Here is a 27,455-nt window from a genome sequence, read left to right on the forward strand (position 1 = left end):
TACCCTCGTATTCCCCTTATTCGAAACATTTTAAAAGTCAGGATCCTGCAGAGTGTTTCCTCTATGTTAAAGCCTGGGGTTTCTGTTGGAGCCACAACTGTTGCGGCTAATACGTGGTTCTCCCTCTCCCTTGGAAAACTGGGATTAACATCGTTAAGTTTAGCTTCTCGTCCTTCCCCTCCACTGTGTCGTCTTAGACACAGATGAGAGAAGCTCTAAATCTGCTCTGCTAGGAGGTATGCACAGAGGCCAAGGAGGGTTGCGGAGTGTGTGTGTGGCTGTTGCCTGTTGACAAATTGAAGTGACCAATTGTATGTACACAGGCTTGTGTGTGTGTGTGTGTGTGTGTGAGGCCACTTCAGGAAGTGAGGTCAGGGTTCCTGAGAATGAAATGCTTTTTTGTTAGTGGGAAGTTTGCGTGGAAATCATGGGACAGCACTCAAATCACGTGATGTGTAGGAAGCGCTCTGAAGGCCTCCGTTCCCTGTCGCTCTGGGCGGGAGACATGCCTGCCCTGTCTTGAACCGCTGAAGAATCCTTGCTTGGCTCTGACCGGTCCCCTGCCATGTGGTCATCACCTTCCCCCTGGGACTTGAGGCTTATTTTTTCTTCCTGAAATTGAGGAATATGGAGGGAGGTCTGTGGGGATGAGCATATCTGCCCAGGACTAGGTCTGAAGACTCAAGTGCCGGCCTCTGCTGGCACTGTGAGATGAACAGGAGTGGCGTCTGAGCTCTTTAGCCAAAGGCAGCCTGTGGGCGCTGGCAGGGCATCTGGCTCTGAGTTTTGCATCTGCCAGTGGTCATGCAGGGTAAGCAGCTTTTGTCTTCAGCTGAGTGTTCTGGGCTTGGACGGGCTTGAGGAGGACGCTGTTCTCTGCCTTGCAGAGGAGAGTGTGGGAATTTTTGTAGCGGGAATTGGTAGCATTCCCTCTGCTGGATGAAACAAAGAGCTGTTTCTCCTTTAGACTCAGTGCCAAATGAAACTGCTCGTGGCTCTTGGCACAAGCACCACGTCTCTGATCAGCTGTTGCTTATCCAGAGTCGGCGCCAGTTTGAGTAGGAGGGAGGGCTGGTGAAGGAAGAGGGGGCGATGAGAGCAGGAGGAGGTGGGAGATCTCCTGTGGGACCCTGGGGCGGGGTGGGGCAGAGCTGCCAGCCGGCCGCTTCCTGCTTTCCTGACCATTGCTCCCTTTCCTTTTTGGCCTCTCTTTCAGCCTTGCTTTAGGAAGGTTAGAAAGTAAGTGGACAGTTAGTTGTTGGTGAGGTGACATTCCCCCCGTCCTCCTGGGGGCTGGTTTTACTGTATGGCAACCAGAGGGGGAGTCCGAGCCTGTGATTGGAGAAAACATGGGAAGAGTCCTTCAAAAAGCATGTCCTGACAGAGCAGAGCTCCAAATAGAATATCACAGCAAGTGCTTAGTGTTCAGACCTCAAAATTACCAAAAATGTAGGTGTTACTTTGTAGTTTACCAAGAACTTAGACATCCACATGCTGGGGACCGATGGAGCTCCGCCGGCCTCCGTCGCTCCTCTCCAGTCTCCTCTCCCACCCCCGCCCATGTTTTCCTAGAGTGTTAACAAGTAGCAGCCTGGTACTTGGTGGTTTTTGCATCCCCCTTGTCCCTCCTCCACCTGCTGGGAAGGTTTGTGGGGGAGGCAGCCAGGCAGAGGAGAGCCCGGGATGACTCACTTCTAAATGTCAGAAGGCTCACTCCAGGGCGGCCAGCCTACGTCCACCCCCCATTTCTCCCCCTTCCGCTCTGCTTGGTTCGTTTATTGTCTTATTCATTCTCATTCAATCATGAAATAAATTTGAACGCTCTCCTAATTATGGGCCACGTACTGACTGAGCTTAATTGCTGAACAAGTCATGTGGTATCTGCCCTCTTGGTGCTCATAACCACACAGGGAAGACAAATATTAAGTTAAACAAGAGTAGATTTTGTTCTGGCAGTCTTGCAGAGTGCTTCTCGAGTCCTGAGCTCCCACACAAGGGAGAGGGACCTGGGTTGGCCCAGAAGCTCCAGAGGAGGGTTAGAATTGCTCCGAGAGGTGTGGTTCTTTGTCCCCTTCCCTTGTTAATGGAAGAGGTGACAGAGAGAGCCTTGGCTGGGGGCGAGGGGCATGGGGAGAGGGTCTGAGCATCTGCCACACTCACTGTTTCTGTGATCCAGGGGGGTCGCTCAGTCTGTGTCTCAGTTTCCCCAGCAGTTCTTTCACATTCCTCACCCCTCAGCCTGCTTGGGAGCATCAGATGAGTTGACTGTGAAAGCACAGTAAGACACGCAGAGCTCCGTGGAGCACCAGCATTTTGAACGGTGTGGTTCACGAGAGGCGGCCAGGCGCTGCCTCTGTCTCCATCGGCCCTGCCCGCTCTGAGACGCTTCTCGTCGCCTTCCAGGCTGAGTGTACCTTGTTCGTCTGAGCTTCTGTGATGTCTCAGGCACGACTCGTTCAGCAGTAACTGTTGGGAAGCCTCTTGTTTGGTCGTCTCGAACTTCTGTTAAGCTTTCCATGTGGTTTCCCTCTGAAATGCAGGCTTCTTGACGCCTGTGTCGTGCTTGCTTTCTCATACCCCCACTTTACCCAGTGCCGTTCCTCATGCTTGTTTTCTCCCCCAAACTGTGCTGTCCCTGCCCTTCTCTGGGCGTGCTGTGGTCTTTGCAGGAGTGTCCTCTCCTCACTGCGGTGCTACATCCTCCTATCCCTAAGGGTCAGCTCAAGCATCCCCTCCTCCAGGAAGCTCTCCCAGCTTTCTGTTCCTTGTCTTCTGCCCCTGGCTTGTTTCCCTCCATGCCGCTCTGCATTCTTTCCACCACGTTTAATTAAATGATTTAGAATGACCTGTTTAGGTCCCACACTAGCCTGCGAGCTCCTCAAGGGTAGAGCTCATGCCTAATTCTCTTTTTCTTTCCCTCAGTGCCAAGCACATCTCAGGCTGCCTGGCCTGTCCATGAATATGAGTTGGATGCATGAATGCCTGGCTCAGTGTTGATTGGGACTCCTTTGGTGACAAGTAATAGGATTGTTCCAGAGCTAGCTTGCTTAAAGGAGACTTTATTATAGGACAAAGGGGTGAGGCTCAGAGCCCAAAGGGGGAGGGCTGGAATCTGGGGCAGGACTGAAGAGACTCTGGACCCTCTTATCCTCCCATCTGTGACCTACTCTGTGTGTCTGTTGCGTCCTTTTCTCTGCAGTCAGGATTGCTCTGATGGAAGATGCCTTACAGGTCCAGCCTCTGGAGACAGAGACTCTTGACCCCAGTTCCTAAATCTGTGGGAAAGAGGCTGTGGTCCAGCTTGGCTCTGGTGCTGCCCATGGATCAATCATCTGTAGCCATGGAGATGGAGGGGTCAGGCAGCAGACACATGGCTTCCAGGAGCCTCCCCTGTGTCCATGGCAGTGCAGGAGGGCTGAGTGAGGGACATTGTTATTGGGTCCACTGTCAACTGAGGGGACGCTCTCAAAAGCTTTCTGCTCCAGTTAGCAAAGCTTTTGACTGGATATGTGCCCTACAAAGGTGCCAGGAGGGGCAACAGGCGCCTGCTGCCTTGAACCAAGTCTAGGTAGCTTTTCCTTCACCACTTATTTCTGGTTTCTGCCAGCTAGTCTGAGGGTGGCCCAGCCAGCCCTTTCAGATGGGGGTGGGCAGAGTGGGAACATCCCACTGGCAGCTTTTGGCAGTGTCTCTAATGGCCAGGTGTTTCCTCTGTGAACATTTCATATCAAGTCTAATTTATTCTGGAAGTCTATGGAGTGTTGGCTTTGCCTGGCTCCTTCCCCCACACCTGGGTTCGGTGGGAAGGCTGGGTCGTGATTAGCTGGCAGCAGCTGTGTTTATTTGCCTCTTGCTGGGGAGGGTGTATGGTTCCCCCAGGGTATAAACATCTGGGTCTCTAGACTGAGTTGGGCTCTGGCCAGACCTGGTGGCAGTTGAGTGACCCTGGATAAAGTCTGTCAGGCAGCTGCTAAGGCCGACTGATTTCAAGATCACAGGGAGGCACACCTAGATCTGAGGAATGTTGGAGCTGGAGGAACGCTTGCAGGTCATCCGGTTCGACACTCCCCTCCCCATCACACAAATAAGAAAAGTGAGACTCCAGGTGGTAAAGGGGGTTATACAGGGTCACCGTTGGTAGGCGAGCAGCCTCTAGAACCCAGGCATCCCTGCTCCCTGCCTAGAGTAGCCTCTAAAACCCAGGCATCCCAACTCCTGTCTAGAGCAGCCTCTAGAACCCAGGCATCCTGGCTCCCTGTCTAGAGCATTCTCCAGAACCCAGGCATCCTGGCTCCCTGTCTAGAGCAGCCTCTAGAACCCAGGCATCCCAACTCCTGTCTTGAGCAGACTGTAAAACCCAAGCATCCCAACTCCTGTCTTGAGCAGCCTCTAGAACCCAGGCATCCTGGCTCCCTGTCTAGAGCAGTCTCTAGAACCCAGGCATCCTGGCTCCCTGTCTAGAGCAGCCTCTAGAACCCAGGCATCCTAGCTTCCCATCGACTTCACTTCACCAAGCTACTCCCTCATCCTGAAACACTGCCCCATCTATTCTCTGAGCCTTAAAATCCCTTCCTCTGGACAAGACATTGTCCAAATGTCTCCAGTTGATGCTTTCTGGCTGGGTAACTTGGCACCGGGTCCTCATCTGTAAGATGGGAGGGCTGATAGTAATAGTAGCCACCTCATGGAAGTGTTAGGAGGACTAAGTGCAGAGACACATAGTACCTTGGATCAGTGCCGGCACAGAATAAGCACTCCACAGACATTAGGTATTACTGCTCCACAAGTGATAATAGTTAAAATGTGTGTTCTCCTCAGAGAGGTGGCATTGTGACAGTCTTACTACAGACTAAATGTCTTGGCGATTATTTCCTGAGAAGGGGTTTTAAGGAGAGTAGAGGCCCATTATAGGTTCTTTAAAATCATGCATTTGAACGGGGCTTCTTAAACTTTAATGTGCATAGGAATCCCCTGGTTCCTTGTTAAAAAACACATTCTGATTTAGTAGCTCCGGGGTGGGGCCTGGGGTTCTGCATTTCTAATATGCTTCCTGATTTTGCCGGTGCTGCTGGTCCCCGGGGACCACAGTTTGAGTAGCAGGGACCTAGGGAATGTGGATTTCACCTAGTACAAGGTTCAACCCTGATGCTAAAAAATGAAAGCTGCCACCGAGAATGCCACCTGCCTGTGCCATTTTCTCATTTTTAAATTAGTCTGAGTTCATTTCTAGGCGATGGTGGGGATATTGCTAAAAGTTTATACAGCACTCCATCAGAACCTCAATAGAATCTCTGTACCGAGAGGCAGGTGTTCTCTATGAATTTTCTCTCTCCACTGGGTCACTGGAAGTGGTTTCACTATAACCTTATCACACGTCAGCTCATTACCAAGGATAGCTCTGTGGCAGCTAATCAACCGTGTCCATCCTCCCTTTCTTCCTCCCTAAACAGACCTCAATTTTATTTGAGGTAGGCATGTGTTAATACAACTTTATTTCCTAGCCTCTCGTGCAAAGAGGGATGGACAGTAAGATGGAAGGCAAAGTCATTAGGTAGCACTTTCAGAAAGGGTTTTTATCCAAAGAGGATTTACTCAGCTGGCAGGTAACTTTTCCTCCTAATTCCTGCCTGGAACACATGCATTATGACTGGAACTCCAGCAGCCATTTTGGAGCATGAGGCAACCTAGAGGATGGAAGCTACATGAGGAGGCTGGTGGGGCAGGAAAACAGCTGTGGCACATTGATGGTGTCACAAGTTCTTCCTTGATTAACTCCAGACTTCTTTTACATAAAAAAAAGAAAAAGCTCAGTTGTTTTAGCCACTATTTGGGTTTCCTGTTATGTGAAGGCTGTTGAACCCAGTACTAAACTGACACCCCCAGAGCAGATGCAGGCAGACACAGGTTTAAATGTGTCTAAAACTCTCATCCTCCTGAGCACCCTTTGTGGGATTCCCTAGTCATGTTGGAGCCAAGGGAACTGGATTGAGAGTCAGAAGCCCGGGGTTCGCAGCTCAGCTCTGCCATTTCCCAGCTGTGTGATCCTGTTCCTTTTAGGTTCAGTCCCCTCGCCTGTAAAATGGGGACAACAGATGACAGTGTCCCGCACGGTGCTGGGGTGCAGAACTCATTCTGCTGGTGTTGCGGGGGCCGGGGGCTCAGGATGATGGTATGAGGACACCAAGACAGGCCAGCAGCAGTGACCAGTGCCGATGTGAGCAGTATGGGGACGCGTGGGGACATGGGCACTGACACACCTGCCAGGGCTTCTGTTGGGGTGCTCACCTCGGTGTGCTGAGGGCAGCAGAGACCGCTGCTATGTTAACCAGAAGGGGTTGACTGAGTGCCCCGGTTACCATTAATGTTCTGTGAGTGTGGTTTTGTTCAGGGGAAGGGGGCAGCATGAGTAGCTTTCAGCTGGGTCTTGAGAAACCTGCCTCAGCTCAGTCCTCCCTCCCCCAGCTCCTAACCTCTAGGCTGAGGACCGGGAGGTGGCCCAGGCAACATCCCAGCTCCTCATTGCTCTCTCCCAGTGCCTCTCCCATTGCTCAGCTGATGAAACCCAAGTGGCTCGCCCCAGCCGCTTGCCCCAAGCCAGCTGAATGGACCCCGTGATCAACAGCTAGTGTTCGTGCTCTCTTGCTGACGGGAACCGCAGTAAGATGTTTGCAACCACAGCAGAGCCGTCCACACCTCTTCTGTCCAAATCAGAGACCATTTTCGCTTCAGATTTCTCTCTACCACCCTCCAAACCCAAAGGCATCACTCTTGTTCCCTCCCCTATTTTCACCCCAATTAATTACGGTTGGCACCTGCACTGTTTCTCTCCTGCAGAGCCAGCTCGTTCCTGGAGGGTGCAGACCACGTCTTTACAATGAACCAAAGCTATCAAGAGATGTACTTCTCTCTCACCTGGAAGGTGGTGGGTGGTGGGTGGGGACCTGAAACAGGACTGCTCCATAGGGACCTCTCACTGCCTGGCCCCGTGGGCTCCATTTTCTGACCAGCTGCTACATGGTCTGAAAAATGCCTGTGGTCTGTTCCTAGATTTCTAAATGTGATATGATTGAAATAAGGTCTATCCATGTAGACTTGTTCCTCATAGGTAAGTTTCCTTGTTCAGGTGAGACCAAAGGCAGCCAGCACTGTGTGTACTTTCAATTCTTTCTTTAAAAAAAATAAAATAATTGTCACTAAATTTTTTAATGGAAAAGGCTATGTGCATGTGAGGATAAAAGGCAACAGGACCAGAGGGTATGCAATGGACAGTGACTCCTCCACCCCGCGGGCCCTAGTTCCCTTTCTCACAAGCAGCTCTGTCAGCCTAAACCCCAGCCTGGCCATGTGTGTCCTCTTCTGGGAAGGAAGAGGGATGGCATCGGGGTTTGTCCTGCCCGCTTTGGGGCTGTCGTAACCAAGTCCGTGAGAGAGGATTGAGGAAAACCTAAGACACTTACACCGCAGCAGGGGCTCTTGTTGCCACGGCCGGCTGGGTGTTGAGCGATGGGGTGAGGGTGCAGCTGGTGGGGTGACAGCAAGCATTTTAATGCTGGCTTGGGAAAGTGTCCCCACCACCCAACAGCAAGGCAGCACAGAGTGTGCACAAGGCCAGCCTCTTGCCAGATGCTGTTTTTGCTATTTTAACCCCAGGGCCTTGTACAGCCAGCACGCTGAGGCTGTCGCGAGGTTGCCGAGGGCTTCTGGAGGCTCAGGTGTGGAGGCAACAAGGCCCAGGAGGGCTCTCGCAGGCGCACTGCCCCCGCAGCACAGCTGGCAGGCCCCCGGGATGCTGGGGCGAGGCCTTTACCCTCATTCCGTCCATGGGGGGACTTTCAGAGATAAGAAGCTCAGCTTGTGTGTAAAGGATTTTTACCTGCGTAGCTGGAGACAGACTTGCCCTCTTGTGGGTGGAGGCTCTGAAGTCACAGGCCTTGTAAAGACATAGCCTCTCATGGATCCCCAACACCGCCCTGGGCAAGGTGTCAGTAACAGTTGTCCCACTCCAGATCAGTAATTAAGGAACAGAGTGACATTTTCTCCCTCCCTCCCACCATTCTGCCTCCCGTGTTTTATTAAAGGAACGACAAGAGCAATGATATCACCAGACAAGAGCCACGGAGCCTCGGAGACAACACGAGACGCAAAGCCTCCATCTGTTATGGAGGAGACGAGAAATGGGCGTCGACTTCCAGCTCAGGATAGCAGGCCTCTGAACTGGCTGCCGTAGCCTGGAAGCAGCAGCAGCAGCTAAATTCTGCTTTTGTGGTTTATTCTGTCTCTTCTGCAAACGAATTCATCAGTTCATTGAACAGGACCCTTTGCCTTAATCTGGGGCGTTGCCCCGTGGAAAGATTGGATGATCATGGCTTCCTATTATGAAATAAGGAGAGCATTTTCTGATTAATGGCACAAAAGAGCAGAACCCTTTTTTTTTTTTTTTTTTTTTTTACCAAAAATAGCATTTAGGAAAGGGACTGGCTGCACGCCCAAGATGGATTGTCAGGTCTGTTCTTCCTCTCTGATATTAGGCAGCGTGCTGGTCTCCTCTTGCCCTCGCCGCAGCTCTAGGTGGGACCCACGCTGCGCAAGTGCCTTGTTTGACATTATTTCCCTCGAGGGAAGTCGTAAATATGGGCCAACTGTCTCCTGGTTGTGGGAGGTGCCCACTGGCGGGAGACTCAGCTGCCCACAGACAGCAGCGCCCAGGAGGGGAGAGGGAGGAGCTGGGTCGAGGAGACAGCTTCCCCCTTCCTGGAGGCTGGGAGATTGTTGGGTATCTTTCCTGATCTCTGGTTCTTGGTGTCAGAAGATGATGTTATCACTTAAGATGGGCAACTGGGGTAATTGGATGGAAGCTGAGAAAGTGTGAACTCAAGCAAGTGGAGGTGAAGCAGTGCGTGCATGGGCCTGGCAGGGAGGTTAAGAGTGATGTTTTAGAGTCGAGCAGACCCGGGTTTGTAAGGATGAAATAAAACTGTGCATGAAAGGGAGGAGCACAGTGCCAGCTATGGAGTGAGGGTTTCATGTTTGGGAACTGCGAGCCGTGGCATCAACAGGAATCAAGTGTCCAGGCAGCCAGAGTTAGAAATCAGGAGTGCCACACGTCAGGGACCACAGGGGACAGCTGTTTGTTCATACTTAGGTGCGTATGTTTGGGTTTTTTTGCATGTGTGAGCACTCTGGCTCCTATGAGAGTTCCGAGGCTTCTCTTAGACTCGGCTCAGGCAAGCTTAGGGCTCAGTCCCCAAAGCCTTGTTAGCCCTGGTTGTCCCTGACGTCGTCCCCACAGCCTGTCCACGTCAACAGCCCCGTCGCAGGGATCCATGGCCACACACACCTGGGGGCCAGCTCCGGGACCCCTGAGCAGGCAGACGTGGCCGGCATGGGCCGCACTCGCACCAAGGATGGCCCACAAGAGACTGGGATTCTATCGGTGGGACAGTGGGGGCCGCGGCAGAGGTTGAGCGGGAGCGGGGTGCAAGCAAGGCTGTGTCTGGACAGAGGATTCTGGCAGCAAGACTGGACGGGGACAGGCCCAGGCAAGCCGACCCTGGCTGCACTCAGCCAGGCAGGCGGTGAGGGCCTTAATTAAAGAGCAGTGGAATAGTTCTAGAACCAATGATCAGCTGGAAGTGGAAAGGAGAAGCCAGCTTCACTGCAAAAGGAAATTAGAGAGGGACAGGATTGGGGTCGAGGGGCAGGGCTTGAAAATATGAAAACAGTATTCTGGGACACACTGAATTTGAGGCGCTTCTGAGACATATGTCAAGCGTAAGAGCTAACATTTAGTAAGGCCAACCCAAGGTGCTAAGCATCTTACACATATCATTTAATTTAATCCTAACAGTGCTATAAAATAGGTGCCATGATTCCCATTTCACAGATGAGGAAGCTGAGGCACAGTGAGATTAAGTAACTTGCCCCAAGCTACACAACTAGTAATGGGTAGAGCCGGAAGTTGACCACAGGGCATCTGGGCTCAACGCCACATGCTCTTAACGTCTACACTGCTGCTCTGTGACATTTGGACACCTGGGTCAGGCGCTCAGGGCAGATCTGAGCTATAGCTGTAGAACTGGAGTCATCTGAGGCCAGGAGAGTGCTTCAGACCTGTGGAGAGCCAGCCAGGGAGCATTTCCAGTGTCAAACGTGGCCTTTGGATTAATAATTAGATGTAACCACATCACTGAAGCGCCTGCAAACTTGAGGTGTTGCACAGGACAGCAGGCTGTGTCTTAAGCATCACTGCCCGAGGTCCACAAGCCCCTCAAGGGTGCTTTGCCCAGAGGAAGGGGGAGGCAGGACGAAGTAGGGTAATCTGGTTGACAGCAGCTTCAGGACGAGCCCTCACGAAGACACAGGCAGAGGACAGGTCCCAGTGCCTCCTAGCCTTCCCGGAGGCCAACCCAAGGCAGGGAGTGGGGGCAGGCATAGCACGTCAGACCTGCAGGCGGTCTGATGGAGAGGAATCTAGACTGCTCTCTGAGAGCCTGCCCTGCAGGACTTGCCTAAAGCTACTCTTTCCTAGGGGCTAAGGTTCAGTGTTTCAAAACTTCAGATAAACCCAAATCATAGAAAGCCAATGCCCTAAGGGACATTAGAGGACATCTATTTCAATGCCCCCATTTTCCAGATGAGGACACTGAAGCCCAGAGAAATTAAGTGACTTGGCCACACTGCCCAGCAGGTGTGGTGGCAGAGACACTAGTTCTCTGTCCCAGGATGGTGTAAACAGCCGAGGAGGGACAAAGCAGGCACCTCTGCCTACTGAGATTGTGCAGTTGTGACCTTGTTTACTTTGGAAAGGGCTCCCTCTTAGGATGATGGCCAGTTTCCTTCCCTCTTGCAAGGCAGAGCCTGTTGGGGTTCTACCAAAGCTGTCTTTAGCCTTTTCACTCCTCTACATAACCGCAGTCAAGTTCTACAGGTTAGACTTATTAAGGTCAGAGTGCTCTGAAGGGGAGGAGGTCGCAAAATGAGGGAGAAGCTCTTAGCTCGAAAGCTGAAATCCTTTCTGCAAACCACAGGCCCTCTCTCCTGTGACCACTCTTGCTCCAGCAACCCTCGGCCTGCACAGGCGAGAGGCTGCGCAGATATTCTGATGCAGTGCTGCAGGATGCTGGAACCCAGTGGGGGCTTTGCGGCTGCTGCTCAGCAAAGAAATAAGCAGCACATACAGTCATTCCATTTCTCCGAGGCTGGAGATCCCCAGGCAAAGGAAAAGCGGTTCCCTTTGGATTGTACTCCCAAGCCCTTGCTACTCAGAAATGGGACTCTAGGACCAAGTGCATCAGCATGTCCTGGAAGCTAGTCAGAAAAGCAGACTCTCAGGCCCCCCACCCCAGACCGAGTTGGCATCTGCCCTTTAACAAGACCCCCCCGGTGATTCCTGGCAATGGTGCAGGGGAACAGCGCCATGCTAGCCTCCTCTTTCTTTCCCAGAGCCACCTGCCTACGTTGCCAGACCAAGGATCTATCACCCAGCAAGGTCACCCACCTTAAATGCAGCCAGCAAGCACTGCAGCCCTTTCTGCTTCCCTCAAAACCTCCAAAAGGTAAGTTAGGACCCAAAGGTTACGAGAGAAAGCTCTTTGCTTTACAGGACAAAGGCTTCTTTTTACAGGACTCAGGCTTCTCAAGAAAGGAGACAGATGTAAGTATTCAAAGAGCAAAGTCGTCTGGGGCTTTTGCTTCCGGGCAGTGACCCCGCAAAGGTCCCCCAGGGCATTGCTGCTGCGTAAGGCTGTCTGATATCTGACACTACGGACACGATTCTGAGTGCTGTAACAAGTTAATTTATATTCATCATTCCCGGATTATTAAAAGACAGTTGGGCAGTACATTTTAGATATTCTTAAAAAAACCTTGGGAAGAAAAAGGTCCTAGCATACAAAAATTATCTAGACAGTTAGCCTATGTGCAAGAATCCTTCCTCCCCCACTAATGCCAGCTCCCTGAGGTGGTCCTGTATCTCCGTAACTCTTACTCTTTTGCTGATGAGGGGACCTACCCCCGTCCCCAGCCAAATAGTATTCTCAGCGGTTCCTGCTGGTGGCTGATAAAACACACAGGAGTCAAGGATTTTTTTTTAGACTTTTTTTTTTTGGTTTGTTTTTAAAGAAACTGCATACATCATCAGAGACAAACAATAATTTAAATACCATGCAGTTTCTGTATGTACAAAACCTAGGCCATAGAGATCCAGTTTACTTTGTACTCTATTTACATGGTTCTTCCTCATACAGCCCGTCATCTGTTAAATTAGAACACGGGAGAGCGCTCCCATACAAAGACGAACTATGTACAGACACCCGGGAAGCAAGTGGAAAAAGCAACCGGTTTGGGGATGAACAGACGAATGAGAAGAAAAAGTCGTTTAAGGTGACCTTCGCCCACTGGCTGTGCACAGGGAGAGTCTGAAATTCCATTCATCGAAGCACACACCACGAGTTTCATTCGGCAAATATAAATACACGTTCATAAGCGGGAGAAAAATAAACTCAGAGGTTTTCGTCACATCTACCGTCACATTGTTTGGTTTCTCTAATCTGACATAAAGGCTAAAGTTTTAAAAGTTTTACAGGGCTTTGAGGGCCTTTGAGGGGGTGGGGATATATCAGCAATTTCGAGAGAGTATGTAGGCAGATGGCTGTCTCTTCTGTCATGGAGTGGGTGGGAGGTCGGGCCAATGTCTAATTTTGAGAGGAAAGCATTTTGATTTGAGAAATTTCACATTTTGCCTCTCATGCTAATCCAAATGACAAAAGGCTGAACTGGGAATTTATACACACGAGATAAAACTTGAAAACTACAGCTTTCTTAGAAAAGAGATGCATTTTAAACCACCTAACCCATCTCTCTTTTTATTCCCTAATTAATGTCAAATTGTCATCTTTGAAGGTAACACACATTTTTCAGTTGTTGTAACAATGTGGCAAAAAAGAAATTTGGATAGATTTCTAGAAAGACCTCAAGATTTCAAGAAAGACACAGCAGAGGGCCTGCCCTGTGGTCTACTGAGTATGCTGAGCCACTTACAATGGGCTGCAAGTAGCCCACTTCGATGGTGGAGGAGTTTTAGTGGCATGGGAGGTGCCCCCCTATCTCTGTGCAGGTGACTTCTGGAAAAGGGTGCTCTGCAGGAAGAGAAGTAGAAACTGTGTTCAATTTCTTCCATGCACCAAGTGGACTGCAACACTAGGCGGACTGCACTTTGGGCGGAAAACCTGGCTGGCTGCAGCGACATTGACTTGGGCGTCATGTTCCCTGGGAATCTGAAAGGCCCAAGAACCAAGGCCAGCAGAGAAGCCCCTGGCCTTCGTAGGAGAAGTCCAGGCAGTGGAATGAGTTCCCTTAGGACTCGCTCCTGGGCCAGGGGAAGGCCTGACTGCCATGCCAGGTGCTGCGGGCCACCTGCCGCACAGCTGTGAGATAGAGAAAGCTCAGACTCAGCCCCTGGCAAGGCGGGCTCCTCCGCCTGGAACATGTGCCTGCCATAGAGGAATGAAACGAAAGAGCCCTACATCTCGTCATACCATTTGCACATTCAAATGTCAGTAAGCCTTTTGGGAAGACGGTGTTTACAGCTACACTAAAATCCTGACCACATTTTCCCTGAACGATACCTCTCCCCACGGCAGTAACTATTGAGATTCAACATTCAAAGAAAAAAAGGACCCAGTGATGGCGGACTCCTGGGGGTGGGCAGTGGTGGGCTCGCTCCAGGGGGTGCGAGGAAAGCATCTGATAGCTTTGCCACAGCTGCTGGCCACTGCCTCAAAAGCTGCCCTGAGCTCCCCCCAAAATATGCACCACTCCTGGGTTACTGCTGGCCACAGGAGCAGTTCATGCCTGCAGAACATTAAATGGCCTCATTGATGGGTGTGCATCCCAAGAGTCACGTGCTTCCCCCACGGTTCAGGGTGGGGAGTGGTTAACTCTTTTTTTGTGAAGGCCAAACTGGCATCTTTCTAAATTCTGGGCATGTGTGGTGGAGCGCGAGCCATCACCTGGAAAGATCGTGGTAACTATGAGACCACTGCAGGAGGCCAGGCAGAGCTTTGCGATGGAGGGCCCCACAAGCTCTGTCAGGAAGGAAAACAAAACGAAAGCAGCTGCAGTGGCCTTATTAAGATAGTTGTTAGGGTTTGGGAGTTGTCCTTCCTCTCTCTGTACATCCTACCCTCGGTGTTGCCCTGTCAACAGAGCCCTCTTTCCTGTGGTCCCAAGTGAGGAGGACAGTTAGAAATACATCTCAAATGTGTAATCATGCCTCTCACCAGCATCATGAGGGAGAGGAAGGATTCTCTCTGGATAACAGGAGCGGGAAGGTACAGCATTGCAGGCAAGGCTGATGTTTGCACAATTCTGGATATGCTGAACCCTGGGGCTTCTCCATAGAAACTCTTCAGTGCAAAAAAAAGGAGACTAGAAGGCTATCAAGTAGTACCAGTCCATCAGTGACTGGAAAGCCAGTCCTTAAGGAATGGTTCCTGGCCTGCATGCACTGGTCCTATACTCAGAGGCCATTAACTTCCAAGCCATACAGTCACTGGCCCTGGGGCATGCAGAGAAAATGAGGAACATTAGCCAAGCAGTTTCTTACTCCAGCCTTTGTGCCCTCAACAGGCGCACGCCCTTGCATTCATACTCACGACCACCACAGAAGGACCTTAGCAGTGGCTGGCTGTGTGTGTAAGATCACCTGTGACATTTGGCTTTTTTGATATGATGGGTCAATTAGTTTGAACTGAACAGATGACAGCTTTCCCCTTCTAAACCAGAGCTTCCTGGAAGGCAGCTCAGCTCAGTCGGAGGGGACAGGACGGGTGCTCAGTGCCAGCCTTCCACACCTGGAGCGCACACACTGTCAGGACCGGCAGTCAACCAGACTCCCCCGGAAAAGGGCTCTTCCCTTTTGTTCACTGCGTGGATGATGGCTGAAGGGAGAGAAAGGACAGGGGCAACTGAAAACAGTGCTCCCTCTCAACATCCTTCTCTTAAGGGGCCCCCAAACCAGATGCCATGCCTGGAGCCAGTGTGTTTGGCCAAGTCTAGAAGGCCAACCAGATCATTTACTTTGCACGATCATCCCCAGGCCAAACCCACCGCCTCAGCTTTCTTTGGACTCAGGTGACAGACATTTTCGAGGAAGAGGTTCACTGGAGCCTAACTGAATGGGGCACCTGCCAGGCCTGGCCGCAGAGGACCAGGGCTGCTCCGAGTGCCAGGAAGTCTTCAGTGAGGCTGTGCCGGTGCCCTCGGCCCTGCTGGGGACGGGATACAGTTCGGTACCAGCAGTGGTCCCAGCAGCTCTGACCACGGAGCAGTCACCATCGTGTTTTCACAAATAGAATCCTGATTGTGTTTCCTTTTATTCTTCTTCTTCTTCTTTTTAAAAAAGGCAGTTCAGAAGATTTACATCGTGATGGGGAAGTGAATAAATACCAGCACTTATGGTTCTTATAAATTTATGTTTTGAAGACAGCATAGCACTCAAGAGGAATTCGACGGTTAAGGTCGGTGGAACCTGGGAAAACAAATAATTAAGACCAAGGGGCTGTCAAAGATGTCAGGTTCAACAGCCCAAACTTCCCATCCTCAGATTCCTTATCTCTGACAGCGACGGGGAGCTTTAAATCTCCAACCAAAGGCACGTCGCCACAGAACTCCTCCCATCCTTGAGGCCCACGAGATTCACCTTGGCTTTTGGAATGGTTTAATCTGGAGCTCCTCGGGGCCCCATGGGGTGGCCCTGGTGGCACTCAGCCCATGCCCTCAGCCTGGACTCAGCACAAGGTGGAGAACCCACCCTCGACCCTCCGAGTCTGAGTCCAGGCACTGCCCCTCTAAAGGCTCATAAAGGGGAGAGTCATGAAAATTCAGTCGGTGGCTCCATCACTAACCAGCCATGTGACCTTATACAAGCCCCTTAAATCTCTCCGTGCATCAGTTCCCCCTCAGATAGCACCATACGAGACTCTCTGGGAGGATGACACAGAATCACAGAAGTGAACCCACTTTGGAAGTACCAGATTTGGCATTTTGCCCAGGTTTGGCCTCTGCTCACTGGCTGTAAATGGGGGCAATGATCTTTCCTCTTAAGCTTCAGCTTTCATGAAAACCCACTTTGGGGTTTAGATCTTCAGTGGCCCTACTGGCCCTTAGATCATTAGTTTGGATGAGTTAAAAACTAGGCTTTCAGGGCTAGCGCCGGTGGCCTAGAGGTTAAGTTCAGTGTGCTCTGCTTTGGTGGCCCAGGTTCGGTTCCCAGGTGTGGACCTACACCACTCATCAGTGGCCATGCTGTGGTGGCAACCTGCATACAAAATAGAGGAGGATTGGTGCAGACAAATCTTCCTCAAGCAAAAAGAGGAAGATTGGCTGTGGATGTTAACTCAGGGCCAATCTTCCACAGCAACAAAAAAAAACACAAAAAAACCAAACAAACAGACAAATACCAGTCTTTCAGAAAGCTGCTTTTAGCCTGGGCCTTTCCTGCTCCTTCCCCTAGTTTCAAGAACCACAGTGGAACTTCATATCAACCTTTCTTCTATCTTCTCCCCCAGTGCACCTACCACACCACCTGTGATCCAGACGCAGACTGGATAGTTTAGTTTGTAATATTTAATAGTATGTAATATTTAGTTTTAAATATTACAATTTGAGGGGAAAAAACCCAACTCCATACTAACCTTGTTAAATGTCTACTCAATTCATGAACTTCCATTTCAGTGCTTTTAAATTCATTGAGCTCCTTTCGAATGGCAGCCTGGAATGAAGAGAAGCCCATGAATATGCAGAGAAGGCAGATGGAAAGAAGTTCACTTTTTATTTTATGTTGAACTATTTTCTTTCTTCGACAAAGCCATACAAATGTGTAAGATGGATTCTTCCACTGAGTGGAAAGAAATCATCTGAGACATCCTTTAGAACCTACTAAGAATCCCCCCTCCTCCTAAGTGTCAAGGGCAAATGATGATATCTGGGCTCTCACTCAGAGCATCTCTGTCGTCCTGTCTTGACAGAGCTGGTCCAGCTAGGCATCCATAGTGCGTGTGCCCCTGCCCCACACTCCTGGGCTCCCCAGTACACATTTAAATGTCAACCTCTCATCTTCCTTAGCTCATCACAGGCACAGAGGTGCCTCAAGATGGACACCTCTAGAAGGAGTGGATCAAATTTCCCAACCAAATTAAGGGAACGGGAGACGGCGAGCTCCTCCTTTCTCTGTGATGGATAAAGCCTTCGCTCTTTTATAACTGTATTGACTCAGGTGATATATTTCACCATAAAGGGTGCGGGATACGTTTTGAATAAGCTCAGATATTCTGAGATAACCCTGAATAACTGCATCCTTACAGCATGCTCACAGATGTGGCTGCAGCCGAGCGGGGAGGCTGGGCAATCAGACCGCAAGGAGACGTGAGGAGGGATTGGACTAGAAGAACCTCTGGAGTTGAAGAAGACCTCCCTTCTTCCTCGGGGGCTGCAATGTTCAACATGTGCCCTTTCCCAGAGCTCCTTCCAAGGTTGATATTTGCTCGATGGGAACATATCGAGGCACCGAGAGTCTGAGGATGGAAAAGTCTTTACGTAGGAGCAGAGTGGCTCCCCCTGGGGAAAGAAGGCATCCTCGGGTTTAAGTGCCTGTTTATGAACTTCAGGGGGGAACCCCTTCCTGTTCTTCTGTCCCCAGCAGCCTTTGAGAACTGGATGGATCCCTGCCTAACAGCTACTCAGAACTCGTGCATGTGGAGACATCTCGTACGTTCCCTTGACATGTGCTGACACCCTCATCCTTGGTAAGGAAGGAGGCTGCAGTCAAAGTGTGAACATCAGAGAACAAGGCCAGGGCCCCTTCCTTGTTCACATTTACATGATACACTGCCTGCTGGACTGCGTCTGTCTGTCCTGTGCATGGTGGTGGCAGTTCCTGGGGTCGCTCACCACAAATTCCCGTACAGGGAAGAGATGAGTGCTATGTTTAAGGCGAGGGTGGAGTTTTCCATTCATTAGGATCTGTGGGGTTGACCCAGCATGTGAGAGGCATTTCTGGGAGGTCTCTCTGCCTCTGGCCACATCAGTCCCACCCAAGAACAGTAGCTTCCCTGTGCTCCCGTTTCCTGCAATTTCTGGATCCTGCCAGAGGCTGTGCTGTAGACCACCTCCTGTATCCCGTGTACGGAGGCCACTGGCCCCCAGAATGGAGGAGGCAAAAGCAGGACTCCAGGGGAAGGCCCTTAAGTGTACCCCAGAGTCTCCTCATTGTCACTTGCACATTGGACAGTCATTATTTTAGACTTTTTAAAAAAAAGCCCTTAGCTCTCCAGTTCCTCATGGTGACTGGACTAGAATCACAAAGGATTACCATGCAGAGGTTCGTTTTGATACATGGTCCAATGGACAGATGAGAATGACTTATCGTTGGCATCACTGCATTTCTTCTGAAACAAGCTCAGCCTCCGATTATTATTAGTCTTTGTTTTCCAAATCGATCAGAGTTCTGTGTAGCGAGGCAGGTCTCGCTGTCTCTGTGATTTGTCTCCTACTTCTCCCATTAGGTTACGAGAACTGCAAACACAGCGACTTTGTCTCCTTTAGTTTTTCGAAGCCGCGCTGGGTGCCAAGGACAGTGTCCTCTGTACAGGAGGTCTGTGATGAGCCAGGAGCCTGCGCTCTTGAACTGCTCTGTGCCCAGACAAGTGCTATTCTGTTTTTCCGGCACAGGCTCTCACGCTGCCTTTCCTCCTCCTGTAAAGCAGCACAATTTTACGTGTCTGTCTTGTGCCTTCTCCAGAGCAGTGAGGAATCAATTCAGTGACCTATCCGCAGATCATCTGGAGCCCTTGGGGAAAGGTGTCGGGAAGCAGCTCTGTCAGCCTGCCCAGCGGGCACTTCATGCCCCATTACCGAGACTGTGACCATGGCCTGGCTGCTGATCTCAATACAGGCTCCCCAGCAGTGAGTGAGAAAGCCACTATGGGGGCAAACCAAAGCATGAGGACTGGCCGCCCCCTCTCCTCGCCCCTCTGCTTACTTTGTCGGCAGCGGTGAGGCGGGTCCACGGCTTGTCGGCCCTGCGGTCATAGTCCTGAGCGTCAGCCACCTCCACATAGTCGCTAAAGCGGATGAGGATCTTCCTTTCCCGAAGTTCTTCCACTGTGGGCCTTTGGCTGAGCTGCAGGGAGGGAGGGAGACAGATGCAGTCAACCAGAGAAGCTTAGATCGCTTGGTCTGTCCGGGAATTGATAGGTGTGGAAAATGAGGTCCCGAGAGGCAGCAGAGAGACCACCCAGCGAGCAAGGCACAGAGCTCAGGTGGGGGCCCCGGGGCTCCTGACTCCTGGACCTGGGACTTTTCCAGAACTCTAAGGAAGAGCTTTATTATCCCTTGAACTACCTCCAGGCCTATCCAGATAGACAGCCAGGCTGTCTCTTTCTTAATAACAGTGCAGCGTCTGGGTCTCTACCAGCAGCTCGTCTCTGTATGTGCGTGTGGGTGTCCGTTATGGATTTTCCCGTGACTGTCTTACTTCTGCCATCAGGTGACAGGAATCTTACAATGATTTTGTCACATTTTGGATTTGTGAGTCCACATCTGTGTGTCAGATTTAGTGTTCTCTGAAAGATGAGTTTGTAAATAATTTTAACACATGTGTGTTTTAGACACAAAAAAGTGTGTGACCAAACAGGACACAAACTCTGGGGTATGCAGAAACGGGAATATGTTGATTTATGAGGTCAGAAGAGACTCTGCTCCTCAAGAACTTCAAATGAAAGGTGAGTCCACAAACGCATGTATGCCAAGGAAGACCCGGGATGGGCCTTCTGGGTGGGTCTGCGGTGAATGAAACAAGTAAAAGGAAAATTCATATTTATTTAACCACCTTCCAGTGTCACCCACCAGCACCCTTCCTTTGTACTTGAACAACATAGGCTGACATTTCTATTATCTCTTCCTGTCACTAGGTTTATTTCTTCTGGAGCAACACAGTTGCTCTCTCTTTAGGATGCTGTCATTTCATGTTTAACTGATGTTATTTAAAAGCAATTTCTCCTCCAAGCCCTAGACTGTATTTAATTCTATTAATAGAAGATGCAGTCAGATAGAATCTTACCACAAAGGCCTCTAAAACAAACACACACAAGTGATTCCAAACTACCCTGGCTGTTTTGACTCTGTATCATGCAGCTGCCATACACCTTTGGCTGGTGCCAGAATGTTCCAACTTGCTGCCAACTAGCCTACAATGGAACAGCATAATTAGATGATTGCTTGGCTGGTATTAAATAGAATGGTGATGGGTACTGCTAGTCTCTGGACAGGACCAAGGCAGCGTGCAGCTCCCCTCTGGCCAATGGTGGGAAGATCTGGAGATCAGAGGCCAACCAGACTGTGCCACTACTGGTCCACTTGCCTAGACTGCGTGTAGTTCCCCCTCAAAGTGGGTCCACTCTGTCCTGAGGTGGCCCTGGTTTGCCTGGGACAGGACATTTTGGCATCAGTGGTGGCCTGTAGCAGGAAACCACAGATTTCCCAGGCTCAGTAGGTGGGGTTGCTATAAACAAAAATGGCGGCCCATCCTGACTCCAGAATGTGTTTCCCAAAATGTGAGTGCAGGGAGCTTTTGTACTACCTTTAAAATATATACAAACATTTAATGTTTACCATATTTACCCCAGACAAATAAGGACTCCTATTCAAATTCATCCCAGTTTGTGTTTCTAAGGACTAGCAAGGTTTACCCTGGGGTGTTAGATAAATAGTATTCATTTTTAAGTGCACCATGACGTGAGAAAGGTTGTTAAGCATGGAATTTCTAGTTTATATTTCTGGAAATCATGATCTGGATTTTACTGCCTGTGGCAGAGTCTGGAGTGAACTTAGAAAACTAGCTCTGAAGGTCAGGGATGATTTTTCATGCCTGAATCCTGTGTGGGCCTTAGACACAGCCTCTCCCAGTCGATAAGGCACTAGCCCAAGTGGTATGAGGCAGTGAGTGTTGGGGGGACTGACTTCTGCTGGGTGAGTCTCAGCTGGTGTGCGAACCAACCAACCAACGGCTGCCAGGACTCTTCTTTGTGCACGTGGGCTCACGCCCCTGAACACATGGGGCCCAGGAGATGTGCCTCAGGCTCACCGCTGGATGTGGCCCTCCGGGCACATGAACCCAAAGTCCTTCCTCGGACGCTAAGGAAATGATCTTTGTGGCCAAAGTTGGTTGTCTGGGGATGATTGGGTGGAAGAAGGGGTGGGGTGCAGGAGTTGGCAGCATTATGTTTCAATCTATGGCAGCAATAACATCATTTACAACCAAATACTCAACAAAAGAGTAAACTGAGACCCAAATTCCACTATTAATACAACCCAACCCAAGTGCATTTCCTCCCTCCCTCATTCCCACCTACCCCCCTTCCTTCCTTTCTTCCTTCCTCACTTCCTCCCATCCGTCCATCCATTTAGCTAGCTAGCATTTTTGGGGGAGGGGGAGGCAGGGATTTATTAAAACAGAAAGCATATACTTTTTAGCTTAGTCTCAATTTGGCTAAAGAAAATGACTGGTCTGTTGCTCTCAGCAGCAGCTAGTGTGTTTTATTTTTCTCAATACATTAAAATTAATTAGAACCATATTGAGGAAATCTTCGGGCTGAGGGGAAGTAACTGAGCAGCAGCCACCATCAGTGGCATCTGGTCTTGGTATGATAAAGGCTCAAGAGGAAGAGAACTTGCCCAGAGCCAGGAGGTGACAGGGATTCCCCAACTGCTGGCTGGCACCACATCTCTGTGAAAGCTTCCCCCAGTCTCTCCCTTATTAACAGTTATCCCTTCACTCAAGCTCATGAATTCTAATTCACCAAGCCAGTCCCAGGGGAGGGCAAACGCTGAAATCACAAGGCCGTTTTCCTGGGAGAAGGAAGGAGAGGTAACCAGGAGGAGGAAGAGGCATTTATCTTGTCTTGAAGGCCTGCAAAAACTAGGGGCCATTTGGGGGTGCTTATCCCTAGCATCCTCTATCCTAGGGGAGATGTGTGGGAGGGAACTCTCCTCTCTCTCCCTCTCCTGCCAAATAATCAATTAGCCAAGGTTTTCTCTGCAAAATCATATACCTTTCTTAAAGAGATAAGAATTAAATACATATCTAAGTATTTTCCTATGACTAGTTTTTAGCAAGAAACCATAAAGTTTAGGACAATTTTGGGGTCCCAGCAATCAACACTAAGGAACTTTATGAAAATCTGAGAATTTTTCTGAATGTCTAGACCTTTCTATGTCAGACATGAGGGGGTAGCACCAGCCTCCTTTTGAAACCTGTCATTTCAAAGACACTTAGAACAACCTGATGCCTTTCCCCGATTTTCTCACTGCTCAGTCTTGGGAGAAAGGATGCCCCACATCCAAAGACTGAGCAGTCTCAAGGGTGTAAGCATCAGGCCCTGACAGGGGTGAGGGTGCCTGATGAAGTGAGGTCACTGAGCTCTTATTCTAGTCCCCACCAGGGGGACACCAGGTGTCACTTGCCTTTCAGGGACTTGTTTATCCTACTCCTTTTAATTGGGATGGCATTTGGCTTGTCACCAGATGTATGGGACACTCTAAGGGAGAGAAAGTGTTGAGGAGCACAAATCATCACCTTAATAATTGGTATGATATTTTAGGATCTCTGAATTTCTTCCTCTGCATAGTATTTCTAGGGAGAAAAATCCATTAATAAACCTTTTAAAATTAATTTTAATGGGTCTCCTAACTGTCTCTAAGATTTGAGTATCTTTCTCTCAAGATAGTCACTGTAGGACGCTGATTGAAAACACTCTAGTCAGACAGAATAGAGTATTTATCTTATGTGTCATCAATTAATTAAACTTGTCAATATCCTCCAAGAATGGCCTCAAATAAGAGTTTATTATTGAAGAGGCCACTCATATAGAATTAAAATCATTTGGGGCTACACTGCATTGCTAAGCCATCTATTTTGGGGGTTAAAAACATATAAGAATTCTGGCTTTATGACTTTTATCTAAGTGCTTTTCAAACATCTTCATTACATTTATTAGTACTTTTGGCATTCTCCTAATTCAGTAATTCAAATTGGATTTTGCATAATAAAGTCAAATAGTTCCTAGGGAATAGGTAAGAAATCGTATCAGGGAGACAAGGAACATGCATGCTTTCCCAGGGTCCTAGTAAATAACTACTTATATTTGAACTACTGATTTTTTTTTCTTTTTTTGGTAAGGAAGATTGTCCCTGAGCTAACATCTGTGCCAATCTTTCTCCATTCTGCATGTGGGATGCCTCCACAGCATGGCTTGATGAGCGGTGTGTAGGTCCATGATCAAGATCCAAACCCACAAACCCCGGGCTGCCAAAGCAGAGTGCGTGAACTTAACCACTATGCTACCAGACCGGCCCCTGAACTATTGATTTTGATAGTAAATTTCCAATTGCTTAATGGGGTTAGAGTGAAGTTTTAAAAATAAAATGTTCACTGTAACTGAAAATATAATGCACCTGACATCAAGTTGCTTGGAGGAGGTGAGTGTCACAAAATCAAGTAACATAGATTGTCACCAGTCAAAGGGACTGAAGGTCATGAAACTGAGTGGAACACTGTCCCCTGGAGAGGTCCTGTGGAGTCGGGAGAGTTGCATGCTCTGACACTCGAGGACTGGAACCACTAATGTTGCCTCCAACGGGCCAGGCAGCTGAGTGACCAAGAGGGGGCGCAGGAGCGGAGGGTGGCCCACCTTCCCCTGGCCCAGCTCTGGAGGCACGGAGCACCACCTCACCTTTCGAGTTAGCCTCCTCTTGATCTCTCTTTTCTCCTCTTGTTCCTCTTGTTCATTCCGAGCTGAAAGAAACATTTAAGATGCTTTTGATTTTGCTAAACAGCGTGGCACACAGGTACATCCCTGAACCTTTGCAGGCTCTAGGCCAAGCACCCCACAGTTTGCAAGGGGGAAGAGAGAGCTCCTGTCCCTGTCCCGGCCACCCTTCTGTTGCGGGGGTGCTTCCCAAACTGCCTCCACTATTTCAAATTGGTGATGAGCAGGTTGACCTTATTCTGTTTTCTTTATGTCACCTGGGGTTTCAAGTCTCAGGAAATGCTGAGTTGAGAAATGTGGCCAAGACGCAAGGAGGTGGGTCCTAAAGGCGTGGGGGTGCTGTTAGTAGTGACAAGGGCATCTGGGGAGAGGTGAGGCTCCCTTCTTTGGACAAGCCTTGGGCCTCGCTCAACTCTGCCTGGAGCCTCATGGCAACTGAAGGGGGCTCATTGTGATGCGGCCTTGTGTCTGGTGCACTGTGGGGTAGAACAGAAGACTGGCCCCTCGGGGGTGCCTGTCACCTGCTGCAGGAACAAAAGGAGGCACAGCTACTGCCAAACGCAAGGCTGGCTGCAGGAAGAGGAATTTCAAAACGCTCACCTTTCGCAAGCCCTGATTCCATTAATTCTTTGAATCTTCCAAGAAGTCCACAGAACACGTGTGAGGCCAGAGCGTGGGATACAACTGCCTGCATCTAGACTTTTAAGGAGTGTCTTAGAGCAGACTGCGAGCCTAAACGTTCTCAGTTTAATATGTGGGGTGAGTTATTCATCAGATGTTTATAGAGCCATAGGTAAAAGACCTGGGGAAGAGAGCAGGGATCTGCGGGGCAGACAACGTGGGCTTGTTTCTCCTTTAAGCTACCTGAATGACCTCAGGTACATCACTTTCCTTCTGGGCCTTGGAAGGGAAGCATGGATATAAGCATTACATTGTCTAGCTTGAAGGAAATCACGGAAGTCAACCTGTGCCAAAGAAGGCCTGTGATTCTCACCCACTGAATTTAGAATGGCATTAGGACAAGGAAGCTGCTTCCAGTTGATCTGGCATAGGGTGCATTAAGAGCACCCCGGGCACTCGTTCTCCCATTTTGAAATCACTGTTATTAGATGATGTTTCAATAACTTAACTTATCGTTATCAGTGCACACTTGCAATCCAGCTACCTCAGTACAGGACAGATCTTTAAAAGAGGGAAGCCCCTGTGCACAGAAGTGGGGTCCCGCCCTGCCCCTCCCTGCCAGCTCTCACAGCAGCAAACACAACCACACCCAACTCACGCTGCTGGTGGCAACACCTCCCACTAGAAGGGATGCTGGCAGGTGAGAGCAGAACTCAGGCCCTTGAGTGAAACCCCCAGGGGCACGAATTGGCTGCTGCTCTGCCTGCCTTTGGGGCTCAGGATCCTGTATGGGGGCAGCACAAGAAATGCCCACATCCTTCAGTGGGCCAAGGTCCCCAGAGGTCCCTGCTGCAGTTGGCCCCACAGTGCTCCAAACCCCAACGTGAGAGCTCTTTCCTGTGGATTTAAAAATCCTCTCTCCCTCCCAGAGTTCCCTTTAAATATGCAAATTCTCTTGGATAAAAACCCATTAAACTAGTCAGCCATTAATATCTTAGTATGAACTAATCTATCGGAGGTAAATCGGGAGGCAGACAGCAAGACCCAGAAGAAGGGAGACCCCAGACAGGTGTATTTGCAGGTGGGAGGGAGGATGGGAGGAAACGTCTAGTCTGGATGGTGGGTGCCCAGGAGGCAGGGCAAGACACTTGATTAAAATGTATAGACTCACAGGCTATTAGGACCATAAAAGGCCGAGAGACCACCTAGTCTACCACTGTTTGTAAATGAGGATGTGAAAGCCCAGGGGAGTGAAGTGGCTGGTCACACCCTACACGGCTAGTTAGTAAGACAAACAGTTCTCTCACTAGAACACGCTGCCTCTTCCCCTGTCATGTTTTGCTTGGGGCCGGCCCTCCTCCTCATTACGGGTTACTGGCCTCAGACTCTAGTCGGGGCCTCCTCATCCTACAGGCCCCCTTTCCCAGCCATGAAGGTCAGCATTCTGTGACCAAGCACAGAGCCTTCATCTCTGATGGGCCTTTCTTTGGTCCCTCTGAGGGGCAGGGCCCCAAGCTACCACCCATGGCATCTATACCTTTAGTTCAAAGCCATTTACAAACGCAAGGTCATGAATTCTCAGGCTGAGGGTACCAAGACAACCCCATTAGGCAACTGGGAGGACAGGCCAAGAAAGGCCCACAACGTTGTCATCATCTACTACCACCATCAGAGTGAGCTCATTATGTGCTCAAACGTGCACAGTGTCTCATTGGCTGCTGAACAAAGCAAGTGCCACCTGGGCTGGGCAGGGTGGGGCTGGGAGCCAGAGGCAGCCTCTCAAGCTCCATCACCCAAGGATGACGTCTCTGTGTACCACTCTCCAGTATCCTCAGAGAGATGGTTTCTCAAATGACTGAAAGCCCAGAAAATAAGTTTTAGAATACACGGCTTGAGGTGTTTTCTTATACCACTAAACACTTCTTGTTTGACAAGCAGACGAGGTTAAAAAAAATTATTTAAGAAAACAAAGTTCCAGGATGCAGGGAAAAAAATAAGAACTAATGGGAAAAATAAGTTCCTCTCCAAAAAGTTTTGACACAGAAATGATCAACCTGTTTGAATTTGGCCAAGCAGTTCTTCAATCTGCAGCTGTTTGAACAAGACAAGAAAGAAGAGGGGAAAGGACGAAAAGGAACCAGGTGACAATCTTTTAAGCCCACTCTGGTCCCCTGACTCTAAGCCCCCCAGGCTTACTAGACTCAAGCAACTGTCTCTAAGAGCTCAGTGTTTCTGGATGGCAATCAACGCCTACCACGAGGCCACTGCCTGTGATCTCCCACGGATCTGGGCAAGCAAGAAGTGGGGGCTGGGGCCTTCAGGAAGCCAGACGGGAGCTGGGGACTTTATATCTTCTCTTTCTAAAACCCTCGCCCCTGCTGAGAGAAGCACTATTTTCTGAAATCTGAATAATCGCCTGGAAGTTTTCAGCTTCTTTCAGTTTAGGAGTCAGGTTGGAGGCCCCAAGTACAGTGTGGCCCCCTGAGTAAATTATACAGAGATTCCTTCAGAAGATGACAGATCGGTGTTAGGCACGCGCGGGGGGTGAAGTGGCAGAGACAGAAGGAAGCACATGCACCCGATTTCTGATTTTAGGGATAAATGGACACTTTTCTGTTTTTCTTTCTCTTGAATAGTGGAAAGATTATAATGGACCAGGTATCAGATTGGGGCAGAAAGGGAGACATCACACAGGCCAAGTGCTTCCCTGATCAGGGGAATCATCTGAAAAAGTTCTAACCCACTTTGTAGCATATTAAGCTTAGAAACTTTTATGGGCATCCCTTGGTTAGAAAAAATATATAGACGAATTCCTAGAGACCTAGGATATACATGAGGTGCCCTCAGAACTGAGGAAGGCCAATCCTGAAAATAACACCGCTGAGAGTTGGGGAAGTGGCGGCTGGCCTGGCCCAGGCAGGCAGGATGTTGATAAAGGCCAACAGTTCACAGATGGGTGCACTGGAGGGGCTGCAGACGACAAACCTCCCACCACAGCCTTCCCTGGGG

At 49.8% G+C, this 27,455-nt stretch overlaps 1 protein-coding gene and 1 long non-coding RNA gene across 16 annotated transcripts in view; one reads left to right on the forward strand and one right to left on the reverse strand.

Moving 5' to 3' along the window:
- Nucleotides 1-620: 620 nt before the first annotated feature.
- Nucleotides 621-12,382, forward strand: LOC106836565 (uncharacterized). Its single transcript, XR_001399374.3, has 3 exons — nucleotides 621-811; nucleotides 11,443-11,555; nucleotides 12,246-12,382. It is a non-coding gene; the product is annotated as an uncharacterized lncRNA (long non-coding RNA).
- PHACTR1 (phosphatase and actin regulator 1) overlaps nucleotides 12,117-27,455 on the reverse strand; it is a 504,607-nt gene continuing 489,268 nt past the window's right edge. For all 15 annotated transcript variants that reach the window (XM_044773220.2, XM_044773223.2, XM_044773218.2 and 12 more), the window contains 4 exons: nucleotides 23,790-23,851; nucleotides 19,040-19,180; nucleotides 16,695-16,771; nucleotides 12,117-15,529 (listed from right to left, as the gene is read on the reverse strand). In XM_044773220.2, coding sequence (XP_044629155.1) covers nucleotides 15,514-15,529; nucleotides 16,695-16,771; nucleotides 19,040-19,180; nucleotides 23,790-23,851 — 296 coding nt within the window. In that variant the 3' untranslated portion in view covers nucleotides 12,117-15,513. The remainder of the gene's footprint in view (nucleotides 15,530-16,694; nucleotides 16,772-19,039; nucleotides 19,181-23,789; nucleotides 23,852-27,455) is intronic.

Source organism: Equus asinus, chromosome 8 (assembly GCF_041296235.1).
Source record: "Equus asinus isolate D_3611 breed Donkey chromosome 8, EquAss-T2T_v2, whole genome shotgun sequence".
NCBI lineage: Eukaryota > Metazoa > Chordata > Mammalia > Perissodactyla > Equidae > Equus > Equus asinus.